The 25,764-nt window shown below is 41.9% G+C and overlaps 1 protein-coding gene and 1 pseudogene across 3 annotated transcripts in view; one reads left to right on the top strand and one right to left on the bottom strand.

The window, feature by feature from the left end:
- The window catches only part of SH3RF2 (SH3 domain containing ring finger 2), a 132,494-nt gene that overhangs the window by 74,990 nt on the left and 31,740 nt on the right, over positions 1-25,764 (top strand). For all 3 annotated transcript variants that reach the window (XM_044280751.1, XM_044280749.1, XM_044280750.1), the window contains exons 3-5: positions 6,077-6,346; positions 10,709-10,804; positions 12,649-12,969. In XM_044280751.1, the coding sequence (XP_044136686.1) occupies positions 6,077-6,346; positions 10,709-10,804; positions 12,649-12,969 (687 nt within the window). The remainder of the gene's footprint in view (positions 1-6,076; positions 6,347-10,708; positions 10,805-12,648; positions 12,970-25,764) is intronic.
- Positions 11,712-11,835, bottom strand: LOC122929920 (annotated as a pseudogene).

Below are 25,764 nucleotides of genomic sequence, written 5' to 3'. Positions count from 1 at the left end.
ACCTACTATAAATGGATCAATGGAAACTCTTAGCGCACATTTTGATCAAACTTGTGTCGGGCCCATCTACCAAGCGTCACGGTGGCTTCTGCAGATGGATCCCTGTCACTAATATACCGCCTCTCTTGGACTTATCCAAGTCCACATTATCAGGGCAGTGAAGGAACCAGCTACATTTGTACTTTGCTCAGAGGCCCCAGTCAGATAGGCCGTTGCTCAGTCTAAAAGAGGCGCTACCCTCAAATAAATATTACAAGAAAATTTAGACTGGCACATTCTTATTCATAGTCATAGGTGCATATCCATAAAGCAAACATAATTAATGAAAAAATAATGGCTGCACTCACATATAAGCAGTAAAGCTGAGAAATGGGGATCATTCTAAATTCAAGTGGTACTATACCTGCAGCAACGCCCTCATAGCAACTAGAGGCTTCATTCGCATATGATAAAAGTCTGTTTTTTAAGAGAATGGCGGCAGGCAGGGAGTTAACAAACATACTGTTATGTTCTGCAGACATTAGCACATCGCTAATGTCAGTCAGCTAGATAACGATTTTTCCCATGACAGAAACCCTTTAACACTTCTCTAATCATGTACTTGTCCCATTTATTGTTGAACTGCAGTGTCTGTCGTCATGTTCTCTTATACATAGCATGCAAAAAATGTAATACTAGCACCAGCAGATGACTCAGGGTGCTTTTCGACTGCACTTCTTTGCATATCCTACACTGTGATCATTATGAGATGTTTTAGTCATCTACATGCAAAATTCTTCATGATCAAACAGATGATACTTGTACAGGACATGTGCAGTATCATTTTACGGGCGTTGGCGACAACCAGCTTAATTGTCATTGGTGTGTGTGCGTTTGGATAGAATTCAGTGTTTATTTAAAGTGAAGACAAAGTTGCACTGTGTGAACACGTAAAACGTGTACTGAAAGGTAATCTGTCAGAACATGCCACAGAATACAATTCCAAGAAAATAGTACTCTTGGCCAGCTCTGCCTAAATCTTTCCTTGACACTCCCATTACTTATTTCTTCATAAAATTCATAAATGCTGGTTCTTAAAAATATATAATTCTAATTATTTCCACTTCATATAAAATTTTACCATTGTCATGCCTTTACCGCTCTTTATGTGCTTATCAATCTCTTCTAGCCCCTGAAAAATAAATATGCAAATAAGTTGACAAGAGCCTAAGGGGCTGTACTTATCTGTGTTGGAGCCCCGCTTCTCCCTCCCTCTTGTTCTCTCCACCTCCCTGCGTTGGTGATGTTATCATGAAGCCAACTCTCAGACAGGCGCACATCTCCTTTTTGTGTCCGCCTGCGCCATCTGTTACTTGTTGTTGGCAGTGAATTCATAAATTAAGATAAAGATTTCCAGTGGCCATTTGATGACGTCGCTGAGGCAGCGAGGTGAAAATAACAAGAGAATTAGAGGAGGGGGCTGTGTTTGGATTGGCATGGCTGGGCTCCAGCCCAGCTAAGTACAGCCCCTTGGGCTCTTTTCAACTCATTTCCATAATTATAAAAAGGTGTTTTTGGTGGGCTAGATAAGATTGATAAGCACATAAAGGCATACCCGTAAATAACATTATTAGGAGAACTATACAGACATCCTGGTTAGTGACAGACTCCCTTTAAAGGGCAGAATGGCCAGAAAACACAGAGAAATGTTAAAAAAGGAGAAGGCAGGCTGAGCATACATATGGCTGTGAGCAAGTGTCCTGGAACCCCCTTTAATTGGAGGTCCCACAGATCACCATTAAATTTTTATTACTTTATAGGGGTTGTGTCATCTGTGACATTGGTTGCTTTTCGCTAGGATATGCCACCAATCTCAAATAGGTGAGGTTCCCACCTCTGGCCCAATAACTGAGTGACAGCGCACCGCTTACGGTATATGTGGGGTGCTCTCCATTCACTTCTATGGGACTTCCAAAAATAGCCAAGCGAGTGTGCTTTGCAATTTTCGTAGGTCCCATAGAAGTGCTTGGCTATTTTCTGGACTCCCATAAAAGTGAATGGATGGTGGCTCTTGTGTGGTGTGCCCATTTTAGAGATAGGTACATGTCCCATTTCTGGGACAAGCATCTATCTGATATTGGTGGTATATCCTACAATTTAGTGGGAAGCCAGAATCAAATTCCAAATTGTGTGAAATTGGAAAAGAAAAATGCAAATCGACAACAGTTTTACAGGGTTTGCTTTTATGGCATTACATACGTGGTAAAACTGACCTGTTCCCTTCATTCTCCAGATCCGTACGATTACAGTGATACCAATTTATATCGTTTTTCTTGTGTTTTAATATTAAAAAAATAAAAACTTTGAAAAAAAAAGTTTTTGGGCCCCATGTTCTGACCCCCAATATCTTTTTAGATCTGTGGAGCTGTATGAAGATTTCTGTTAGATGATCTGAATCTGTAGCTTATACCCTTTTGCCAAATGTATGAAGCTTTTTATTTTTAGGGGAGGTGAAGCAATGAAAAAATTGTGAATCAGCCATTTAATTTTATTTATTTTCTGTTATGCTGTTCGCCATATGCGATAAATATTTTTTTAAGTGACCCTAGGTAAGTATAACAAGCAATCATTAGATGGCCATTTCTATTTAGTAATGGTAATTGATACATTACTCAATATAAAATAAAGTATATTACAATGCAGTGCTGCCTCCTACAGGCCTGTATTGGAGTATACCTATGATAGGCATTGGAGCCTCCAGCAAGCTCCGGCCTATCAATACCAGGCAACAGCTTCCCCAATCTCAGGCAGGGAAAGCTGTTACTGGTGCGGGAGTGCTTCACTCCCAGATTTCAGCACTCAGACACCATGGACATTGCTTGCTGTATGACACTTCCACATTTAAAGTGATGACTTCCGCCATACATATATGGTGGTGATCGTCTAAGTTTTAGGCCTCCTGTATACGAACGTGTGCACCCCATGGCTGTATTTCGGACCGCATTTGTGGATCCGCAATACACGGGTGCCATTCCGTGGGCATTCCGCATCACGGATACAGACCCATTCACTTCAGTGGGTCCGCAAATCCGGAGATGCGGAATGGTACGGAACAGAAGCACGTACCTCCGTTCTGCTTAAAGATAGAACATGTCCGAAGTGAATGGTTCCGCGATCCATTTTCCCACGACCGGTGTTCGTGCGTTGCGGCTCGCAATTTGCGGGCCGCAGCACGGCAACGGGCGCACATGTTCTTGTGCAGGAGGCCTTAAAAGGAATGAGTCGACAGTGACCTCACTATCAAAGAGTTTGCATAGAAACATAGCTGTGGTTCCCCTAATTAAAATGCTGTTTTTCTTTTGTTGATCCCTTGATCTTATTGTACCGAAAATTCACTCCTTTCTGTTTCCAGCCTTTCTCTGGCTGCTTTACCACTGCCTGATCCAGTCAATCAAAGCAGCCAGGAAGGGTCTGGTCACAGAAAACAGTGGAGCTTGTGTGCAACAGGAGCAATGGTGACACCGTTATTGCAGAAAAGGCCTAATTTGCATCATAAGGCCTCATGCACACAACCGTTGCTTTGGTCCGCATCCGAGCCGCAGTTTTTGCGGCTCGGATGCGGACCCAATTACTTTAATGGGGTCGCAAAAGATGCAAACAGTACTCCGTGTGCTGTCCGCATCCGTTGCTCCGTTCCATGGCCCCACAAACAAAAATATAACCTGTCCTATTCTTGTCCGTTTTGCAGACAAGAATAGGCGGTTTTATCAATGGCTGTCCCTGCCGTTCCACAAATTGCGGACCGCAAAACACACTGGTCGTGTGCATGAGGCCTAAGTCTGGAACGGAGCATCAGATCAACAAAAGAAAAACTGTGTTTTAATCAGGTGAACCACAGCTATGCAAACAGCTTGATAGTAATGTTGCTGGTGACAGATTTCCTTTAAGCTGAGGGTGCAGCATTTTTAAGGGATTTCCACTATATCTTTTAACATATAGTTGTGTCAGATACGTGAGAATGCAGCCATAAAAAACAAAAAAAAAAAACTAGAATTAATATAGCAGCTGAATTTATTATTAAATGAGATGGAGCCAGCGAGGTACAAAATGGAGCAATTAGGATATAGGATTGTAGTAAGGGCATGATGAAGTGTCCGCTGAGCTTTATAATTCATATCTAAACATGCATTTTATTGCAGCAGTAAGCCATGGAGCTTTCCTTTATCCCAGAAGACTTAAATAGAGCACAATATATTTCTCGTTCCAGACAAGAGGAAGAGTTGTTACAACCTGTCTAGCCTTCACCACCAAGCACTTACTGTGCCAGCAGTTGGTTGTCTTTTTCCCCTACTTAGAAGCTAAAAGCTTAACAGTGTTATTCTTGCTATTAGCATTATTGTATCGTTGGGGGTGAGCGCCATGGGAATATTCTTGACTGCTGCTTATTATATCGTATGTTTGTTGTGTAATTTCTGGAACATGTTTAGTGTGTTGCGACACACTGCAGTCTTTTCCATATAGTGATGTCAATGATGATGGTAAAGCTAAAGGCAAATAACATAGTTGATGTGTTGTGTCTGACACAGAAAGGTTTACATAATCGAATCTGATATGTGCGGCATGGTGCCAAGTGGATACTCCCTATACAAGAGAGATATATGGCATATATGGCTCTGTCAATCTAAAAGGAGATGCAAAATAATCGTGGAGCCCCAGTTATGGGTCTTCAATACAGTGAGGTGTGTGCAAAGGGGTGTGCCCATTTTTGAGATCACCAGATCCACCATATTTAGTGGCCCCTGTGTCAAGATCTAGCTCTGTTACCAGCCTTAAGGATGTGACAGGGTAAAAACCTAAGCCAGTTATCCATCCACAGACATTCTGTCTAACCGAGAGCAATGCCTAGGTGACTACTCAAACAAAATAATAGCTCCTCTTGGGGAGACCAGCTATAAGTAGCTGGTCTCCCCAAGATCATTGTTTTGTTTACTCTAGAAGGAGAGGGAGGGGCTGGCAGAGGAAGCAAGAAGGGCAAGGGTGCACAGACTGGCTTGGGCCCACCCTCTGTGCACTAAACAGCTAATTTGCATATGTATTAAGGGTATTTTTTCTCCAGAATGAAGCAACAGATAACTGAGTGAAAGATTGCTGATAGGTAAAGTCTACTGTGCATTAAATACACAGTTACAAACCCCACTTTTAACACAAGAAAATCCATTGAAAAAGTCTAGTTAAAATTTGCTTCAAATGTTTATTTAACACCATAAAGAATACCAACACTTTCATATTTTATTCATTTACTTACTTATATATAGCACCATAATAAGCTGTTGTGTGTGTCATATGAGGAATACCATATATATTGTGCCATTATATGATTTGTACTCTGCATTTATCACCCGCTTTCCCCTCTGCAAGCTCTATCTCTAATTCTCTGTTGAGCTGGTAGGTGGAGACTAGTTGCTATGATGTCTCCCATACACTACACATGGGGCAAACAGGAACATCTGTGCCTCTGTCACTATTTTTAATATGCAGAGAGTAAGCGGTCACCTCTTAAATAGACAGTACTATCGTTACACCTGTGCCCTCAATAAGAATTGTAACCATAATGTTGTTGCCCCATGTGAGACTTTTTTTAACCACTGAGACAGTTACTTTTGTAACCACCATGCTTGTTGTCTTAAGTGAGACCAGTAAAAGCCATTGTTCCTGTTACATCTGTGCCCACTCGTTTCCTTCCGCCACCCTAAAGTGGTGTATTACCTCTCAGAGGACAAAAATCAGGCATGAGATTTAGCCTGTTCCCTCCAGTTCTCCAGATCCGGTTGTTAAAATTACAACTGGATCGGGGAACCATGTTACTGGCTGAATCCCAATTTGGTGCAATGGCAGCGGCAGGGCATTTGGAGATGTTTGCTTCCATTGCTTTGCACACCACTGATAGTTTAGCTCTTTACTTGGGTGGTATGTTTGTGTAGTGTATATATGGTGAATTTATGTATGTGTACCATGTATATGGTGTATTTATGTGTATCTGTGTTGCATATATATGGTGTATCCTTCCTGTTTAACCTGATTGTTTTCCCTTTTATAGGTATCATGTGCTAAAGCAGTGTCAAGCTACAGAGGGCAAAACCGCAGTAACCTTTCCTTTAACAAAGGAGACATAATAATCCTGCATCGGCAGCTGGATGATCATTGGTATCATGGAGAAGTTAATGGGGAAACCGGTATCGTTCCAGCAAGATCAGTGAAAATCCTACAAAAAATAGATCAACCTCCCGCTCTTTGCAAAGCTTTGTACAATTTCGAATCAAAAGACAATGGCAAAGGAGAAAACAAAAATTGTTTAAAATTTGCAAAGGTATGCTATGGAAGAAGCACATATATTATGAAGTATACTGTAAGGGCCCCTGCACATGACTGTATCCGTTTTGTGGTCTGCAAATCACAGATCCACAAAATATGTCTGTGTGTATCCTGCAATGACATCCATGTGCTGTCTCTTTTATTTTGTTGCAAACTCATATAAATGAATGGGTCCATTTGCAATCTGCAGAAAATGTGGATTGGACAAGGACAAAAAATACAATCATGTGCATGAGGCTTAAGGCTGGGTTCACACCAACACTTTGATTTCCATTGTTAGGAGCAAATAACAAAAGCAGCAGAGGTGTCAAATAACAGAAATTTACTACAATAGGATGTATCAGGTTTCTGTTATAAAACCCATTTGGCCAGATAAAACAGTATTTTGTCCCCATTTTTTACTAAATCTAAAAAAGCCTACAGCCATATAATGCCCCGCAATAGCAGTACAGTTATATTTGATTTCCTGACATAGAAAAGTAAGTGCTACCCACCTAACCTACTTTTTCTGACAATTTTTTTTTTAATCCAATTTCTTCAGCTTAAAGGGGTTCTCTGGGAATTAAGAAAATTAAAATACTTATGAATTAGTTTATTATAAATATAATCCTAAATCCCTTTCATTAGTTATAATGGCTTGTTTTGTCTAGAAAAAAATAACAGCTGCTGTCCTATTAGTACACACAAAATATGTCCTAATCACACAGCAGGACAAGTTACTCGACAACACTGAGCTAAAGAGCTGCTTCATCCTCCTCTCTGCTCTACTTGTCAGGGATTATGATCCTGAATACAGATGATAAAATCTCTGTAGGAATGGCGTTCATGAGCAGATGGACAGGACAGACTGTGGTAATGTGTGGCTGTGGTAATGGAGACTGCATACAAGTGCTGCTGCTCATTAGCCACATCCCTACCCTCCTCTCTGTACTTCATGTCTCCTCATGAACTCCATTCCTACATTCAGCTGAAGATAATATTAAACTGTATTCATTATCATAATATCTGACAAGTAGAAGAGGAGGATTAGGCAGTTCTTTAGCTCAGTGTTGTGAAGTAACTTGTTCTCCTGTGTGATTAGGACAGGTTTTGTGTGTACTAATAGGAAGGCAGCCATTTTATTTCTCCTAATGATTGCTCCATAGACAAGCCATTATAACTAATGAAAGGTATTTGGAAATATATTTATAAGTAATATTTAAGTATTTTTAGTAATTTTATTTTCTTAATTCCCAGACAACCCCTTTAAAAATGGTCAGAAATCTAGGGAGTTGCCTTTGTATTCTCTTTGCCTGGGAATGTTTGATGCATGCATGGTGTGAAATGAAACTAGTTGCCCCATAAGATCTGTGTATGCCCCTGCATGTAGCTGCAATGTAACTGCACTGCACTGTACTTTAAAGTCATGCCAACTTAGCTACATAACTGTGCTATTTAGTTAAATCAGCATGTCACAGAAACTGCAGCAACGAATATGCTGCATGTGAATTTACTCCAATACCTTAATCAACATGAAGCCCTAGGGATGGAAATCTGTTAGGCCTTATTCAGACCGGTGTCCCGGATTTGTTCCGGATGCGTCCCGGGTGCATTGCGGGAAGCCCGTGCGAGTGCACACACAATTTCAGTAAATTTTGACTGTGTTTGCGTTGCGTTGTTCAGTTTTTATTGCGCGGGTGCAATGCATTTGCACGCACGTGATAAAAAACTGAATGTAGTACCCAGACCCGAACCTCTTCACTGAAGTTCGGGTTTGGGTTCGGTGTTGTGTAGATGTTATTATTTTTTCTTATAACATGGTTATAAGGGAAAATAATAGCATTCTTAATACAGAATGCTTAGTAAAATGTTGCTTGAGGGGTTAAAAAAAAAAATAATTAGCTCACCTCATCCACTTGATCCCGTAGCCAGCATCATCTTCTTTCTTCTTCTTTGAGGACCTGCAAAAGTACCTTTGACATAATCGTGCTCACAACCAAATTTACTAACATCATCTCCTAGCAACCATGCGTCAAAATCGCATTGCATCCGCACTTATTGCGGATGCTTTGCGACTTTCACGCAGCCCCATTAATTTCTATGGGGTCTGCATTGCGTGAAAACGCAGAATAAAGAACACACAAGTGATGCGGGAAATCACCGCTCATATCCCCATTTAAGTGAATGGGTCCGGATTCAGTGCGGGTGCAATGCGTTCACCTCACGCATTGCACCCGCACGGAATTCTTGGCCGTGTGAAAGGGGCCTAAATCTTTGACTTATGATACAATGTACTCAGAAGTTATGGTTTTTCTAAATAACTTGGCACTTAATGTACAATATGTAGTTATGCTGTGCAGAACATGAAAATGTTAGGATCTCCATACAGTTTTGGAAGCCAAAGCTAGGAATGATTAAATTATTAATTAAATTCATGTACCTGTCACAATGATGACTTTCATAAAAGAGCTGAAAATACTCCGCCCAAGAGCTCATGCACACGGCCGTTCCGTACATTGGGGACAGCAATTTGCGGTCCCCAATACACGGGCAACATCCGTGCGGTGTCCAGGACGGATCGAGACCCATTCAACTTGAACATGTTCTATTTTTTTGCGTTGCGGAGGCACAGACAAACACCACAGAAGCACTCTGTAGTGCTTCCATGGGCTCTGCACCACATCTCGCAGATTGCGGACCCATTCAAGTGTCGCTGTTGTACTTCTTCTGTCGCTCTCTGCGACTCCCCCCTCATTACTTTTTAAAGGGCCGACACCTTCAGATTTATATTTTTTAACATTTATATAATTGAAGAACATTTTAGGGTTAGTTTTACTCTCTTTGGCAATTAATCTCTCGGCCTCTAGTTTGGCCGCTTTTATTTGTTTTTTACATGTTCTATTTTTTTCCTTTTGTGGCTGTATTTTTATTTGTGAGGACTTTATCCCATAAAGGCCTATGGCCTTTCTTAGTTGGCTAAATTTAGCTTTTTTGAAGTTTGGTATTTTTGTTTCTCCCTGTAGAAACGCTCTTTTGAATGATAATTGGAAATCGTGTTTATCATATCACAAATGGTTTCAAATTCTGGAGCACGCAATTAATATATTTGGCACAACAAGCTTGTACCATAAATTGTAGTGAAAGTAAAGAAAGATTCTAGGCACACAAACATTAATACATTTCCCCCTTTCTTCAGATTTTTGTGGATTTTTTAAGGGGTGAGCTATGGTCCAAGTGTGTCCATATTGTTCATGTCTGAAATAGAATATTATCAGTGAATTCCAACAGAACAGAGCACTTGTCTGAGGAGTCCTAGAATGAACCAGAGGTGAACAACTTCACTGCTCAATTGAAAACCTGATTGCCAAAAATGTCATTTAGACATGATAACTGTTGTGATGCAATGCCAAAACATCATACCTACACTAAATAGCTACCCATAGGTATATGAGAAACATCTGCAGCCCAAACCAGAGCAGCGTTACAGCCTATTATTCAATGGGTCAATGCCTCTAAAAACATGGCAGATTAAAGACCAGGAAATGAATTGTCATATACTGTAGTAAATGATATAGGTTACACAACCTACCAGCTGGGTTGTATACACATACTGTATTTGCAGTCCTGCTTCTAGAAAAAACTGTGTGCATTTTGATGTTGGGTCTAAGAAACGTGGATGAAGCTTCAAATTAGGCCTCTTTCACACAAACGTATGTCCCCCATGCTGCAAACCACAAATTGCGGTCCACAATGCACGGGCACCGACCGTGGGCCAGCTGCATGATGATCTCTACCCCTTTCACTTGAATGGTTTCTGCAAGTTATATCTTTTTGCGCAACGGAAGAACGGAACCCCATGGAAGCATTCCGTAGTGCTTCCGTAGGGTTCCGTTCCATGCTTCCATTCCGCACCGCATCTCCGGATTTGCGGACCCATTCAAGCGAATGGGTCCGCATCCTTGATGAGGAATGCACACGGCTGATACCCCTTGTATTGCGGACCCGCCGTATGCGGGCTGCAATACAGCCACAGGGGACACACGGCCGTGTGAAAGAGGCCTTAGAAGAACGACCTGTCTGAACAAAGACGATCTCCAGATGAATCTGAGATCTAGCATGACTAGTACATCAGTATCATTGCCCGGATTTTTCTACCGGATATGTCTACAGTATGCTCACCTTTATAACAATATCAAATGTTAGCCATATATAACTTATTACCTATTTGAAATTTTAAAGGATCAACATATGTAATTCTTCTGGCTTTCAAAATGTACACATTTATACTCACTTAAATGGGTTTGTGTCTTTTCTATGGCACTTACGCCATGAAATGTATTCCAATTTCTGATCAACAATTCCATATCTGTTATTACAGGATGATATAATCAGTGTAATCAGACGAGTAGATGACAACTGGGCTGAAGGCAAGATGGGTGATCAAGTAGGAGTTTTTCCTCTTCTCTTCGTAGAGGTATGAAACAAAAACACATATGAAATGTCTTTGGGAAGCAATTTTCCAACCATGTGGCAAATGTTAATCAGCAATGAGTGTCCCAGTTCACGTATGTCAAGTGCGGCCATATGCAAAAGGAAAATGTTGCCTTTACATCCAAGCAACTTGTTTTTTATTTTTATTTATTTTTGCGAAAGCCCAAAGTCGTGCTCTCATCTCGTGCAACAAAATCGTGCAGCGTGCCACACAAAAACGTGCACTAGGTCGCGGTCTATCTCAGGCCCTCTCCAAAGAGAAGAGCCCCCCACAAACCATTCCCAATCCCTCCGGGGCCGAAGCTCCTGCAAGGGACTGGGACAAGTGGCAACCCTCAGCCGAAGCCAAGGGTATGCCCATCTATGCTCCCGGCTTTCGCCTAGGCTGCCACCCAAGGCGTCAGCCAGGAGCTTCAACAAGGTCTGGACTCTCCCCGAAAGGAGAGCCCAAGGGGTCTGGCATGGGGATGAGGAACCAATATGGCCACACACACACCCCTTAGGGCGCCGCAACCCTTGGAAATCCTAGTGAACACACAACGTGTAAAAGTGCTCACGGTGACATAAAAAATAAATAAGTGAATGTGCGCCATTGCGGCCCGGACATTCGACCGGGATTATAAAAATTCCTTGTATCGTCAAGGCCGAAGCCGAGCAAATAGAGGTGTGTGCTAAAATTGTGAGAAAGAAAGTGCTGTGCTAATGTTCCATCTCTCAGTGGGTATCCACACCCCAGTGAGTTCCGGCACCCCAGGGTCACCAGTCCTGGGGCACTTGCACTTTGGGCTTTCAACACAACCCGACCTCATGGCTTCGATCCAGCAGAGCTCAAAGGTAATATCGCATGGGCATTCAGTACACCCCCCATGCTCCGCTACCCAGGGTTGCTGTGTGGTTCTCCGTTCCGCTCAACAACCTTGGCAAGCCATGGCTGGAGTACAGCCTGGAGCGTAGCTCTACAGGACTGAAGAACAGATGCTACACTTGATCTTAGCCAAAAGGCCGAGAAGCGACATCCAAGCAACTTATAGTCATTCTGAGTTTGTAGGATTGGTACTCAGGCAGTATTGACTAAAGGTTTATTCACTTTTCTGTATTGTTATTTTGGAGCTGATTCACCTTGTAGAGATGACATTGAGTAAAAGGTAGGAAGAATTTAAAGCAATGGTCTCTGAGAAAAATATGCAACATAGATTTGACTCCAGAAGATAAAGGTGGGCAAGCGCATTAGTCTGAAGCTGATCAAAATTAATGATTTCACTATCATTCATTATTTTAATGTTACTATGACTGATAGATTTAGCTGACTGATGATGACTAACCCTGTCTGGAAAAAGTTGAATGTGTTTAAGATTTGCATCTGACACTTGCTAGTCCTTGACTATATGTGTTGCAACCACTGAAAGGAAGTACCCAGTGAAATATTGTTTCATATTCACCCATATTATTGAACATGTATGGCCAGTTTACTACTGTAATGGCCAATACGAAAAAAAATGTACCGTTATATGGTTATGTTGCGATCATTCATCAGAAGATTGCTCGTTCAACAGCTTACTTCTGTCTAATGTGCATGGCCACCTTAAAGAAACGTTCTATCATGGGTGTATCTGCTCTTTAATGGGCTGCACACCATCTATAGGAGTGTCTTGCTTCTGTAAAAGAGCTAATTTGTGCCATAAATATATAATAAGATACATAAAACAGCATTCCACTAAAACTAAGCAATACGTTTTTTTAACAATGTGGAAAGATAATGAATAATTATAGTAGATATACTTTTTGTAAAATAAAAGAGCAAATTACCAATGACATATTTACTTGCAGCTAAATAGCACAGCCAAGCAACTGCTGGAGTCAAATAAATCTAGAAAAAAAGATGTGAAGAATTTGCCTTTTACTTCTCCATTGAGGAAATCCCCCTCAAATGTTAAGTCTTCTGAACCAGAAACAATGCAACGAATACCAGACAGAAGAAGAAAGACCCCAAGGCAGTTCCTAATTACCAATGCTCTAAATACATTAAACAGAATTGTGCATTTTCCATCGGGTAGACAGACTCCAGAAATTAGCACGCCTATATTGATCAGTTCAAGTAACACAGCCATAATTGAGAAGGCCAGATATTTACCAAGCTCACCAAATCAGGTAAGAAAGCATATTCATGTTTTTGTCACATAATTGCAAGCAATTATTGATTAAATGTTTGACTGATCCCCTATTCATTTATTTTTTAAGAATATGAACCTTAGGCCTCCTGCACACGACCGTTTCCCCCCCCCCCCCGTTTACTGCCCGTTTTTTGCGTTCCGTATACGGTCCATATACGGAACCATTCATTTCAATGGTTCTGCAAGAAAAACGGAATGTACTCCGTATGCATTCAGTTTCCGTATTTCCGTTTTTCTGTTCCGTTTAAAGATAGTACATGTCCTATTATTGCCCGCAAATCACGTTCCGTGGCTCAATTCAAATCAATGGGTCCGCAAAAAAATGGAACACATACGGAAATGCATCCATGTGTCTTCCGTTTCCGTTCCGGTTTTTTTGCGGCACCATCTATTGAAAATGTTATGCCCAGCCCAATTTTATCTATGTAATTGCTGTATACTGTATATGCCATACGGAAAAACGGAACAGAAATGGAAACACAATGGAAACAAAAAACGGAACAACGGATCCATGAAAAACGGACTGCAAAACACTTAAAAAGCCATACGGTCGTGTGCAGGAGGCCTTAATTGTAGGCTAGTATCTTCTAAAGTTCTTTTTTCTTTAGATATAAATTCTTGTCAAAGTTGGAATTTTTCTGTGCAAACGGCAGGAAGGATGTCAAACTAATAAAATAACTTAAAGGGGTTGTCCAGGATTAGGAAAACATGATTGCTTTCTTCCATAAACAGTACCACCACTGTCCACAGGTTGTGTGCAGTATCGCGGCTCTGTTCCTACTGACTCCAATAGAGCTGAGCTGCAACACCAGACACAGCCCATGGACAGTGGTGGTGCTGTTTTTGGAAGAAAGCAGTCCTGTTTTTCTAATTTTGGACAACCCCTTTAACGCTGGGTTCACACCTGAGCGTTATACAGCTCGTTCAAACGCGCTGTAAAACGCTCAACACATGAAAAGCAATGATTCCCTATGGCCCTGGTTCACACTTGAGCGTTTTACAGCGCGTTTGAACGTGCTGAAAAACGCCCTACGCTCAAAAAAGTTCTTGAGCTTCTTTGGGGCGTTTTGTCGCGCGTTCCCGTACATAGACTTCCAGGAACGCGCGACAATGGGCGTTCGCTTGTCTCTGTATGCGCGATTGTAAACGCCGGTACAATCGCGCATACAGTGCGCTCCTTTCAGAACCCAGGGTAAAGGGAACTCATCAGCATGTTATGAAGCAGGAGGAGCTGAGCAGATAATAAATAGTTTTATGTGGCAAGATTCAGTATAACTTGCATTTTATTAATTTACACTTCTTCTCTTTCTATGTTTAGGAGTCATGTGGGCCTACCTGTCAGTGCATGACCAAGCATACAGGGAGTAGGACCACTCTTATGACTCCTAAGCATAGAAGGTCTAGACGTTTAAGCAATCTATTCCCATAAAATACTGCAGCTATGATGTCACTTTTTTTGTCTGCAACAGTGATGTCCTGAATTCCATTGCAGCCATCACTGTGTCACTGGTGACGGCATGAGACGGCTGCAGCGGTATACAGGATATCACATCAGCCAAAACATTTGATCATGGCTGCAGCCTGGCGCAGAGCACATAGCCGCAGGAGGCTTGTGAAGTTGAGTTTAAGTTTTTTTTATTTTATTATTTCAACAGCCTTCATGTAGTTTGCCACAGAAAAGCTTTAATTTGGACAACCCCTTTAAGTTCTGTAGAGCTTTGTTGTTACTATGAAGTAACTTCCGGCCATGCAGGTATATATAGGAGGGTTTTGGAGAGATAACTATGAAACTATTTTCTGATGACACATTCCCCTTAAAACCACAAGGAGCTATCTAGCTAATGAACCTATTTTTTCCTGGCTAGCCGATATATAAGCTGTCCTTTTCTAAATATGAAAGCCAGAGGTGTGACTTGAAAGGAAGTTTCTATTTGCTTCCTATGGTTACTCATCCTGAGCTACAATTTTTATTATTCTATGGTATAAAATATTATTTGCCTGTAACAAATATAACTTTTTCGGATCAGCCACATTCCAACCTTCTGAAAGATATTATAAGGCATGATAGGATGTTTAGCATTGTATACCAATGTATGCAAGGCTATGTTCCCACCTTGCTTCTGTGATACTTTGCCCTGTTTGCTGGCACATAAACCAGATGTATTTCATTTTTCTTCAGAGAAGAAAGCAATGCATATGGCATGGTATACAATTTTAGCATGAAAGATTATGGGCAACCATCTTCAAACTATGAGACTGTCCTGTGGGCACATCATGTTGGTACAAGGGAGTATATCAGATACTGCAGTATCCCACAAACTTGTTCAAGTTTGTGGGACACAGCCAAGTCTGGTATACTCCCTAGCTGATATGATATGCCTACAGAACAGTCTGATGGTCTAATAAAGGTAGTAGGACCAAAAATGTTCATCTTAAAGAAGCACTCCCACAAAAATGATAATTATCTGACCTGTTAGAAAGGTACCTGATGTAATCTGTAGTGAAGGTAATCTTCTTACCAGTGACTGTATTTCGTGAGCTATAACCTCCCTTCTGATCCTCAGCTGTGACATGTTACCAACACTGATCTCCAATTGACACATGACAGGAAGTCAGTTACTTTTCTATGCATTCCTATGAGATTGACATTGAGGCTCCCATAGGAATACATTATTAGGCTCCATTCACACGTCCGTAGTGAGTTTTTCAGAGCCATGGATCCGCGGATCCGCAAAACACGGACACGCTGGCAATGTGCGTTCCGCATTTTGCGGACCGCACATTGCCGGCACTAATAGGATATGCCTATTCTTGTCCGCAATTGTAGACAAGAATAGGACATATTTAATTTTTTTCGGGAACGGAATTACAGACCCGGAAGTGCAGGTCCGCATCTGGGCAGCACATCGTGCAGCCCCATAGAAATGAATGGGTCCGCAATAAATGCGGAACGAAATTGCGGACGTGAGAATGGGGCCCTAAACTGGCTTCCTGTCCACACATAATATGCTGTGTTATTTGGAGTATACGTTTGTCATTACTACTGTAAAAGTGACAGATCTTGTTGCTACTGTCTTTTAGGAAACCTCCAGTTGCTAGAATGATGGCATGATACTGCCATTTAAATGTTACAATAATATTACTTTGCAAATCAGTATGTATTAGGCTATTTTCACACTTGTGGCAGTTTGATCCGGCGGGCAGTTTTGTCGTTGGAACTGCCTGCCAGATCCGCCGATCTGGATGTGACTGAAAGCATTTGTGAGATGCATCCGGATGCTGATCCGTCTCACAAATGCATTTCAAGAATGAATCCGTCTCTCCGCTTGTCATGCGGACAGACAGATCCGTCTTGTATCTTTTTTCACATTTTTACCGCTCTGCGCATGCACAGACCGGAAGGAGGGATCTGGCATTCCGGTATTTTGAATGCAGGATCCGGCACTAATACATTACTATGGGAAAAAATGCCAAATCTGGCATCCAGACAAGTCTTCAGTTTTTTTTGGCCAAACTGAACTGAAGACATCCTGATGTATCCTGAACAGATTACTCTCCATTCAGAATGTATGGGGATAAAACTGATCAGTTCTTTTCCGGTATAGAGCCCCTGTGACGGAACTCTATGCCGGAAAAGAAAAACACTAGTGTGAAGGTACCCTTAGTAATGCTTGTCAGGGTACTTTCACACTTGCGTTGTTTGATTCCGGCAGGAAGTTCCGTTGCCTGAACTGTATGCAAATGCATGTCATTTTTTCTGACTGATCAGGCGTTTTTCAGACTGATCAGGATCCTGATCAGTCTTAAAAATGCCTGATCGGTCAGAAAAATGCATTGCAATAACGGATCCGTGTTTCCGGTGTAATCAGGCAAAACAGATCTGGTATATATATTTTTTTACATTTTTAAAGGTCTGCACATGCGCAGGCCGTGATACCGGACCCGTCAATGCGGCAATTCAGGCAAGTGTAACATTTTTTCCTCCGGAGATAAAGATGCGGTATTATCTCTGTCCTGAAAAGTCAAAAAGACTGAACTGAAGACATCCTGATGCATCCTGAACGGATTGCTCTCCATTCAGAATGCATTAGGATGAAACTGATCAGTTCCTTTCCGGTATAGAACCCCTAGGACGTAACTCTATGCCGGAAAAGAAAAATGCTAGTGTGAAAGTACTCTCACTACCCTCTGTTGTTTAAGTATACCTTCATTAAAAAAATCACATTGCGCCAGAATCCAAATATGTAGAAGGTGTTCTAAAGTCCAGCTATTGGTCCCCCAGTTCTGTCCATGTCATTTTTAGTGTGTAATCAAGTGGGGCTATAGTGCTGGTATCTTTCTCAGCTAACAATCTTACATCCTCCTCCCTCTCTGTACCTTATTTCCCTGTTTGTAAATGTGAGTGCTCGCCCTTTCTGCTTCGTATAGAGTGCAACAAAACATGTACAGATAGTGATAGGCAGTGGCCCTATTCTGCATAACTAGTCAAAGCCCCGCACCAAAAAAACAAGGACAGGTAGCTCTGTGCTGATGTCATTGGGAATGAAGGTCCTAATAAAAGCTTCATCCCGCCCGTTCTCTGCCATTTTACTGTGAGCTGAACATAGGGACAGACATATCAAAAGCTAGGGACAGTGGTTAACAAAGATTTTAATTGTAGAATATTGGATAGGATCAGTGCAGGGACAGTGTAGGGAGATCATAGGAAGAGTTTATACACAATTTAGTGAGAGCATACGTAGACTACAGGGACAGTGCAGGCTCAGTGTAATCACCCTGTGCATCTTGTTCATCTGCTCGGCCATTCATTCTTAATCTGTTCTGTTATACATAGACTTACTGTGCATCAGACTTAGTCTTAACAGGTGGTACAATATATAGACATGTTTACCTGGGTGATCTGCTGCGCCATTTATACTTAATCTGTTCTGTTATACATTGACTTAGTGTGCATCAGAGTTATTGTCAAAAGGCGGTCTAATATATAAGCATGTTTACCTAGTTCATCTGCTGTGCCATTTATACTTAATATGTTCTGTTACACATAGACTTACTGTGCATCAGACTCATTGTCAACAGGCGGTCTAATATATAGGTGTGTTTTTCTAGTTCATCTGCTTTGCCGTTCATCTGCTACATTATTGATTCAGTTACTGTACACTATGGCCAACAGACAGCATGTTGCTGTGGTAGCAGCAGCCACAGCAACAGACCGGAGATTCCACTGTCATCCAGCGGTCGTGTATTGACCAACAATCCAGCTATACTGGAATGGTTGACTCGCTCTTCTACATTGTCTCAGGTGACAACAGAAACAAACAGCCAGGAATTGGTGGGTTCCTCTGACACCACACGTAGTTGGCATGGCCCAGGAACAACCTCTGTGCCCTCTGTCTTGCAACTGCCTCTTTCTTTTGCTGCTTCTTCTGCTTGGGAAGAATGCTGCCGGCTCTTCTCCACTTTTCAGCGTGGGCGAGCTTATTGAAGACAGTCAGTAGCTACAGGCCAGCAAAGATTTGGAGGAGAGATCTGCTGTATCCTCCCTTATGCGCAACCGGCAATGATGACGGGTGGAAGCACGTCTTGCGAGCGGTCAGGGACATGGCCATGAGACTGGTGAGGGTGACATAAGTAATGACTCAACAGTAGTGGATGATGATGTAGCTGGGTGAAGAGGGGGCATCACCATCAGTGGGTTAGGGTGGCAGCAGACGCATGAGACAGCAGGAGGGTGGCAGCATGCCAATAAGCCAGCAGGGTGGAAGCAGTGGGAGATCTGGAGCCAAACTTGCTTGGATAGACCGTTTGCTACTCAGGAGCCTACCTGTCAGGAAACAACCAGCAGTGCATGGGTTCATAAAGTCAGTGGCAGGCAGTCAGCATGAATTTGTGGGGGTAAAATGCCATACTCAGCAGTGTGGGAATTTTTTATCAAATCGCTGGAGGACATTAGTGTGGTGATATGCAGGATATGTGGGCAGAAGCTGAAGCATGGTCAGGGTGCTAATGTTGACACCACATTGCCTGCGTAAACATATGGAATGTCACCAAAATTGGCCTGGGAAAACCGGGCCACTAATGTAATGGTACAGCCTGATGCAGCAACTGCTAAATCTCCCAGCGGTCCACACACCTTCGACAGGAGTCAGGGCTCCTCAACCTCAGCAGAAGGAAGATGTTGTTCCTTCCCTTCTTCTATTGCTCCTGATGCTCCTCCTACTACTACTCCTCATAATCGCTGGAGGACATTAGTGTGGTGATATGCAGGATATGTGGGCAGAAGCTGAAGCATGGTCAGGGTGCTAATGTTGACACCACATTGCCTGCGTAAACATATGGAATGTCACCAAAATTGGCCTGGGAAAACCGGGCCACTAATGTAATGGTACAGCCTGATGCAGCAACTGCTAAATCTCCCAGCGGTCCACACACCTTCGACAGGAGTCAGGGCTCCTCAACCTCAGCAGAAGGAAGATGTTGTTCCTTCCGTTCTTCTATTGCTCCTGATGCTCCTCCTACTACTACTCCTTATAATCGCTGGAGGACATTAGTGTGGTGATATGCAGGATATGTGGGCAGAAGCTGAAGCATGGTCAGGGTGCTAATGTTGACACCACATTGCCTGCGTAAACATATGGAATGTCACCAAAATTGGCCTGGGAAAACCGGGCCACTAATGTAATGGTACAGCCTGATGCAGCAACTGCTAAATCTTCCAGCGGTCCACACACCTTCGACAGGAGTCAGGGCTCCTCAACCTCAGCAGAAGGAAGATGTTGTTCCTTCCCTTCTTCTATTGCTCCTGATGCTCCTCCTACTACTACTCCTCATAACATGTTTCGCCAGCAATCGATCACCGAGGCAATTGCAAAGAGACAATATTATGTGTGCACCTCAATGGCGCAAAAGTTGAACATGCACCTGGCGAAGTTGGTGCTACTACAGTCCCTCCCTTTCCATATTGTGGACTCTGAAGATTTCAGAGAACTGATGGCTTGTGCCGAGCCAAGGTGGAGAATCCCAAGCCGTCATTACTTCTTTAAAAAAGCTGTACCAGCCCTGCACACGTATGGTAAGGTGATGGCAATTCTGTCTCTGCATTGTAATCGTGGGATTTCTGTGGCAATGTCCTCTTCTCCCTACTCATCCTCCACCTTGTCCTCACCCTCCACTGTAGGCACAGTTCAGAGTGGTCTTCCAGTATACCACCTATTAAAAATGTGAAGGAAACTGTGCATGCACTTCAGCCACTCTTACTGTGAAAAAAACAAGCCCTCCTTGAGCTGCAAAGGCAGAATGGTGTTCCCCTACATCGCATCATTTGCAACATTTCTACATGTTGGAACTCCATGCTCCACATGTTGGACAGACTGTATGAGCAGAGGAAACCTGTAAACGATTTCTTGATGATACAGACGAACTGGACTACTCCCCAATGTAACTTAGACGTTAGACAGTGGCAGCTCATGCGTGACACCTGATATTTTCTCAGGCCCTTTGAGGAGTCCACTTTATTTGTCACTTGCCAGGATTATGGGATGAATTATGTCATTCCACTCCTTCACGTCCTGGAGGGGATTCTGATAAACCTGACTGGCGAGGGTGGTGGCATACTTGGACTGCACCCTGTCACTCCAGATCCAAGATTCCCTGGACTATTAGGCAACCAAACTTGAATTTTCCCTGCAACTGGCCCAATTTGCCCTGGGCAAGCTGTCCTGCCTGGCCAGTAGTGTGGCATCAGAGCGAGTGTTTAGTGCGACGGATCTGACTGTAGTGTACTGCCACACTGGAACATTTTGACAAATAGAATGTTACGTCTGGCTACGTGCTGCTGCCACTATTCTGATGCTGTCACCCGCCTGATACCACGTCCATGCTGCTTCTACTACCATCTGCTCCTACTGTGATCTGCCACCACCTTATGCTGCTACTGCAACTGCTGTTTCCCCCCCCCCCACTCTGTTTCGGGGCCAGTATTGTGACTCTTCATGCTGTTGCTACCCTCACCACTCTGTTACGGGGACAGTATTGTGACTTTTCATGCTGTTGCCACCCCCACCAGTCTTTTCCAGAGCCACTATTCTGTTCCCTCTTTGGCCGTGTTGACATAATCGTTTATTTTTCCGTTCTTCTGATTCGGACGAAGAAAAAAATAAGCAAAAAAGAAAAAAACAGCCCCCCTTTTGTTTGAGTTTCCATAAGGCCTGTATCACACAGTTAGTATTTTGCATCAGGATTTGATCGTAATTTGGAAGCCAAAAGCAGGAGTAGGTCTAAAACACAGAAGATATGCAAATATTTCTAACACATGCTCAAACTACAGGATATGCTTTTTTTGGGATGTTCTTTTGACGGACCAGGAGAACAGAAAATAAACAGTGATGTGAACACAGCCTTAGTTCACATCACCGTTCGGCATTTACGCTGTCTTGCTCCGTTTAGGAGTAGGAGAACAGAAAGGATGGAGAAGGCACATAACTGAGTTGAACGGAGCCTAAGGACCCCATAGACTATAATGGGGTCGGTTGTGTTTCTGCTCGGAAGATGATTTTGGAGCGGAGACAAAAGTTGTGCATGCACGACTTTTGTCTCCGCTTCAAAATCATCTTCTGAGCGGAAACATAACGGACCCCATTATAGTCTATGGGGTGCTAAGGGCTCCGTTTGGCTCAGTTATGTGCCTTCTCCGTTCTTTCCGTTCTCCTGCTCCTAAACAGAGCAGAAGAATGGAAAGCTTGAATGGTGATGTGAACGAAGCCTTACTGCTGACACCTTCTCCACTGTCATTGGGCAACTACTTGAATCTTGGGCCACTCTATAGTTAAGTCCATGCAGATAAATTAGAGCTGACGCTAACATTGACCAGTAATTTGGTCAGTTATTTCCATCACTTATTGGGAGGCAAATTCAGGAGCCAAGCCTATTCTCAGATTAGGTATCATGAATAGATCTGCACCTATTCTGTGGTTTTGACCCGTACCTGCTTTGAGCTGATGATAACTGATGAGAATAATTGACAAAATAAGTCAAGTGTAAACTAAGCCTAATAGTGAGGTCATTCTACAGCAAACACAATATGGATTAAAAGAACCACTTTATTGGTGCTGCCTCCATGTCCTTATTTTGTTCCATTAAAGAGTCATTGGGACACCTGCAGGGGCGTGCCACATTTATTTATTTATTTTTACTTTACTGAAGGATGCTGTATGCTTTTTTTTTATTATTATTTAGCTAAGGGTTAGCTAGGAATGTTGGTGGCCTGTACAATGATGTGCACATCCATATATGTGACCTCCCTGTTATTCTGATGCACAGTAACTATTTCTCTACCAGAAAGGACTAGCTATTCATGATACTGCACTGCATAGTGTTGTACACCAGGATACATTCTCCCTAAAGTTTAACTGCAGGCCGGGATAGACCTGATTGAATGCACATCGTGACTAATTTATTCATAACAAAGTAAATTTTTTCCTGTTCTAACCACACAGGTTATGATCCTGTCCTTGGGTCTATATGTATGTTTCAAGCATTGATCCATAATATGGCCATGTACAGAGAACCTTACAAACATATATTTCTTTGGAAAGTGTCTACAATAGCTGGTAATGCAGGGTTACATTGCATTGTAAACAGTAATTTACTCTATATTTTGTACCAAAAGTTAAGCTTCACATTTGATTGTGTGTTCAAGTCCCCTAAGGGACCAAAGATTACAGTAAAATAAAATAAAAATTAATTTTTTTATTTAAGGGTTGCAAAAAAGGGTGATGCAAATAATTTTTATTTTTAAAAGGTTTTTATATTTTTAAAAGAAGTAAAACATTATAAAAATCTATACACATTTGCTAGTGCCGTAATTATACTGACCAGCAGAATAAGGTTGTCATGTCAATTTTAGTGCCCATTCAATGCCATAATATTAAAACCCAAAAAGGTTTTAATTATGATTTTATTTTCTATTTCACCCCAAATTTGTTTCCCTGTTTTCCATTATACAACTTGTCCAACAAAAAGTAAGCCCTTATATGGATATGTGAACAAAATGTAACAGTTGCGGCTTTTGGTAGAAAGAAATAAAAAAAAAGATTTGCCCGGTCTTTAAAGGGATAAACAAAGCATAGCAATCCACAGCCCAATTGTTCTTGTTTGTAATCTTCCCTGTTGTTGTAGCTACCAGTCTAAATGGAGCATGCATGCAGCACGTGGAGGGTTAAAGGCGAGCCGCACTGTCTGGTCTGTTGGCTCACTTCCTTCTTCTGAGCCCAGCTAATAGGTGTTTCTGCAAACCTCAGTTACGCTGTAAGAGTTCCAATTTCACGCTGGCAGCTTCCAAGGCAGGGTGGGACAGCTCATCATTTCTATCTACCCCAAACAGCTTGGGATGAGTTATAAGGCAGCACACCATAGACAAGACGAGTGCATTTACAATGAATAATGCACATACAATTATGACATAGATTAACCATATTTCCGATGTTTTGGTAAGCAGCCATAAAGAATAGTCTACTTTTTATACACACGTGGTGGGATCCCACTGGAGCTTGGCTTCATTTTAGATGAGGATAACCTTTATGAATCAATGTTGATCAGTGAAGATCAATTTTTGACCATTGATAATGGCAGCTCACCAAAGTATTTGAGCCATTACCGTCCAGTAATGATCATTCATTTAAATAGCCATTAACAAGCAGCACAGGCTAATGTGTTTTTCTGGTCCTTTAACTATATAAGGAGTTTGTGACGATGACGAGGAATAGGAAGAAACAAAGATGAATTTACCAAATAGGCAGAAGATACGTTTTGCTTTAATCTAACCTTCTGGAGAATGCAGTCTATCTATTTACTTTGCGAAGTCAAATGTATTGTCTAAGAGCAGAAAACATGACTACTTCCTTCTAAAAACAGTGCCCCTTTTGTCTATGGTCAAAGTCTTTTATTGTAACTCATCCCCAAACAACAGATACTGTTATAACATAAGAAAATAACTATGCTGCAAATGCATAGTAGAAAAAGTAAAAGGCAAAAGGCAGGCACAACCACCTTCTGGGGAATATAACAGCAATTTAATTCAATCATAAAATATCATATCAGCAATTACATTCAATAATAAAGTATCCCCCCAAAAATAATAGCAGCAATATATTCAATGATAAAATAGGTGGAACATCCAGTAATCAAAACTAGCAGCAATTTGATCCAATGGTGAAATACGGGTATAAACTCAATACTCAGTCCATATAGAGATGATATAGACACGCTGACTTCACGTGGTCGGAGCGCTCCGCTGTGTAGCTTGGTGGGTGTGTCTCGTGACTCTGCAGGTCAGGTGTTCCTGATGGACAGATTAGATGGTCAGGTCAGCTGGTTCAATGCTGTGATCAGGTGATCCACAGGTCCTGTACATCACAGGTCCTATAAGTAGTTGAAAGCTGTATTAAAAACGTCTTTTGTGCGCACAATTTTACTACAAAACGCCTTGAATAAAGTAAAAGAGATGGATAAAGCCTCTTTTTTTATAGTGGGAGCTATTTTGACTGCTAAAGAGGGAACTTTTGTATACGTAATCTCAGGGTAAATGGGTAAAAAAGGGCCAATTGTTTTATCTTCACGTAAGAGGTGCCAGTGGGTTTTGATCAAATTCTCAATCTTCTTATATTTGGAGTTAAAAGGGAGGATGGGTCAAATTTTCTCCTGTCCACCTTCCTTCTGCTCTGTACTAGTTTTTTTCTTTGAAAAAAAAGAGGCTCTATCCATCGCTTTTACTTTATTCAAGGCGTTTTGAAGTAAAATTGTGCGCATAAAAGAAGTTTTTAATACAGCTTTCAACTACGAATAGGACCTGTGATGTACAGGACCTGTGGATCACCTGATCACAGCATTGAACCAGCTGACCTGACCACCTGATCTGTCCATCAGGAACACCTGACCTGCAGAGTCACGAGACACACCCACCAAGCTACACAGCAGAGCGCTCTGACCACGTGAAGTCAGCGTCCCGGTGAATGGCTTTCACTCTCCGCTTTCTGGATTGTGCCCGATCACACACATGAGTAGGCAGTATCTGCCGAGACACTTAATGGACACTCCAGCAGCCATCAAGCCTTAAGAGTCTCATTGAGACGTTCCAAAAAACACTAAACAAATTATAGTTATCTACATTATGTGATTCCACACACTGGGCTGTCTATTAGACAACGGGCGGTGATCTCCTTATAAGTGGGAATTCCTTTACATCTTCATCACTTGTTCCTATAAGGAGACTTTTTACTCAAGACGAGAAATACGGGCCTTTGATATACTTATACTCAGAGACATTGTCTCTTTATGTGATCTTCATCTGTGTCTATATCATCTCTATATGGACTGAGTATTGAGTTTATACACGTATTTCACCATTGGATCAAATTGCTGCTAGTTTTCATTAGTGGATGTTCCACCTATTTTATCATTGAATATATTGCTATTATTTTTTTGGGGGATATTTTATTATTGAATGTAATTGCTGATATGATATTTTATGATTGAATTAAATTGCTGTTATATTCTCCAGAAGGTGGTTGTGCCTGCCTTTTGCCTTTTATTAATTCCATTTGTCTTACTGGGTAGGTGACCCAGTGAGCAGTGCACCCACCTTTATCCATCCGTCTAGGTGTTGAGCCTCCCATCCATTTATTTCGTAATAGAAAAAGTGTCAACATGTGTATGATAATCTAATCTATTCTTATTCAGCTCATTTAAGGAACACCCCAGGCAAAACTGATGTTGG

Source organism: Bufo gargarizans, chromosome 2 (genome assembly GCF_014858855.1).
Source record: "Bufo gargarizans isolate SCDJY-AF-19 chromosome 2, ASM1485885v1, whole genome shotgun sequence".
NCBI classification, from domain to species: Eukaryota; Metazoa; Chordata; class Amphibia; order Anura; family Bufonidae; genus Bufo; species Bufo gargarizans.
The sequence above is the reverse complement of the archived record's forward strand: the minus strand, read 5'-3'. Positions and strand labels throughout refer to the sequence as shown.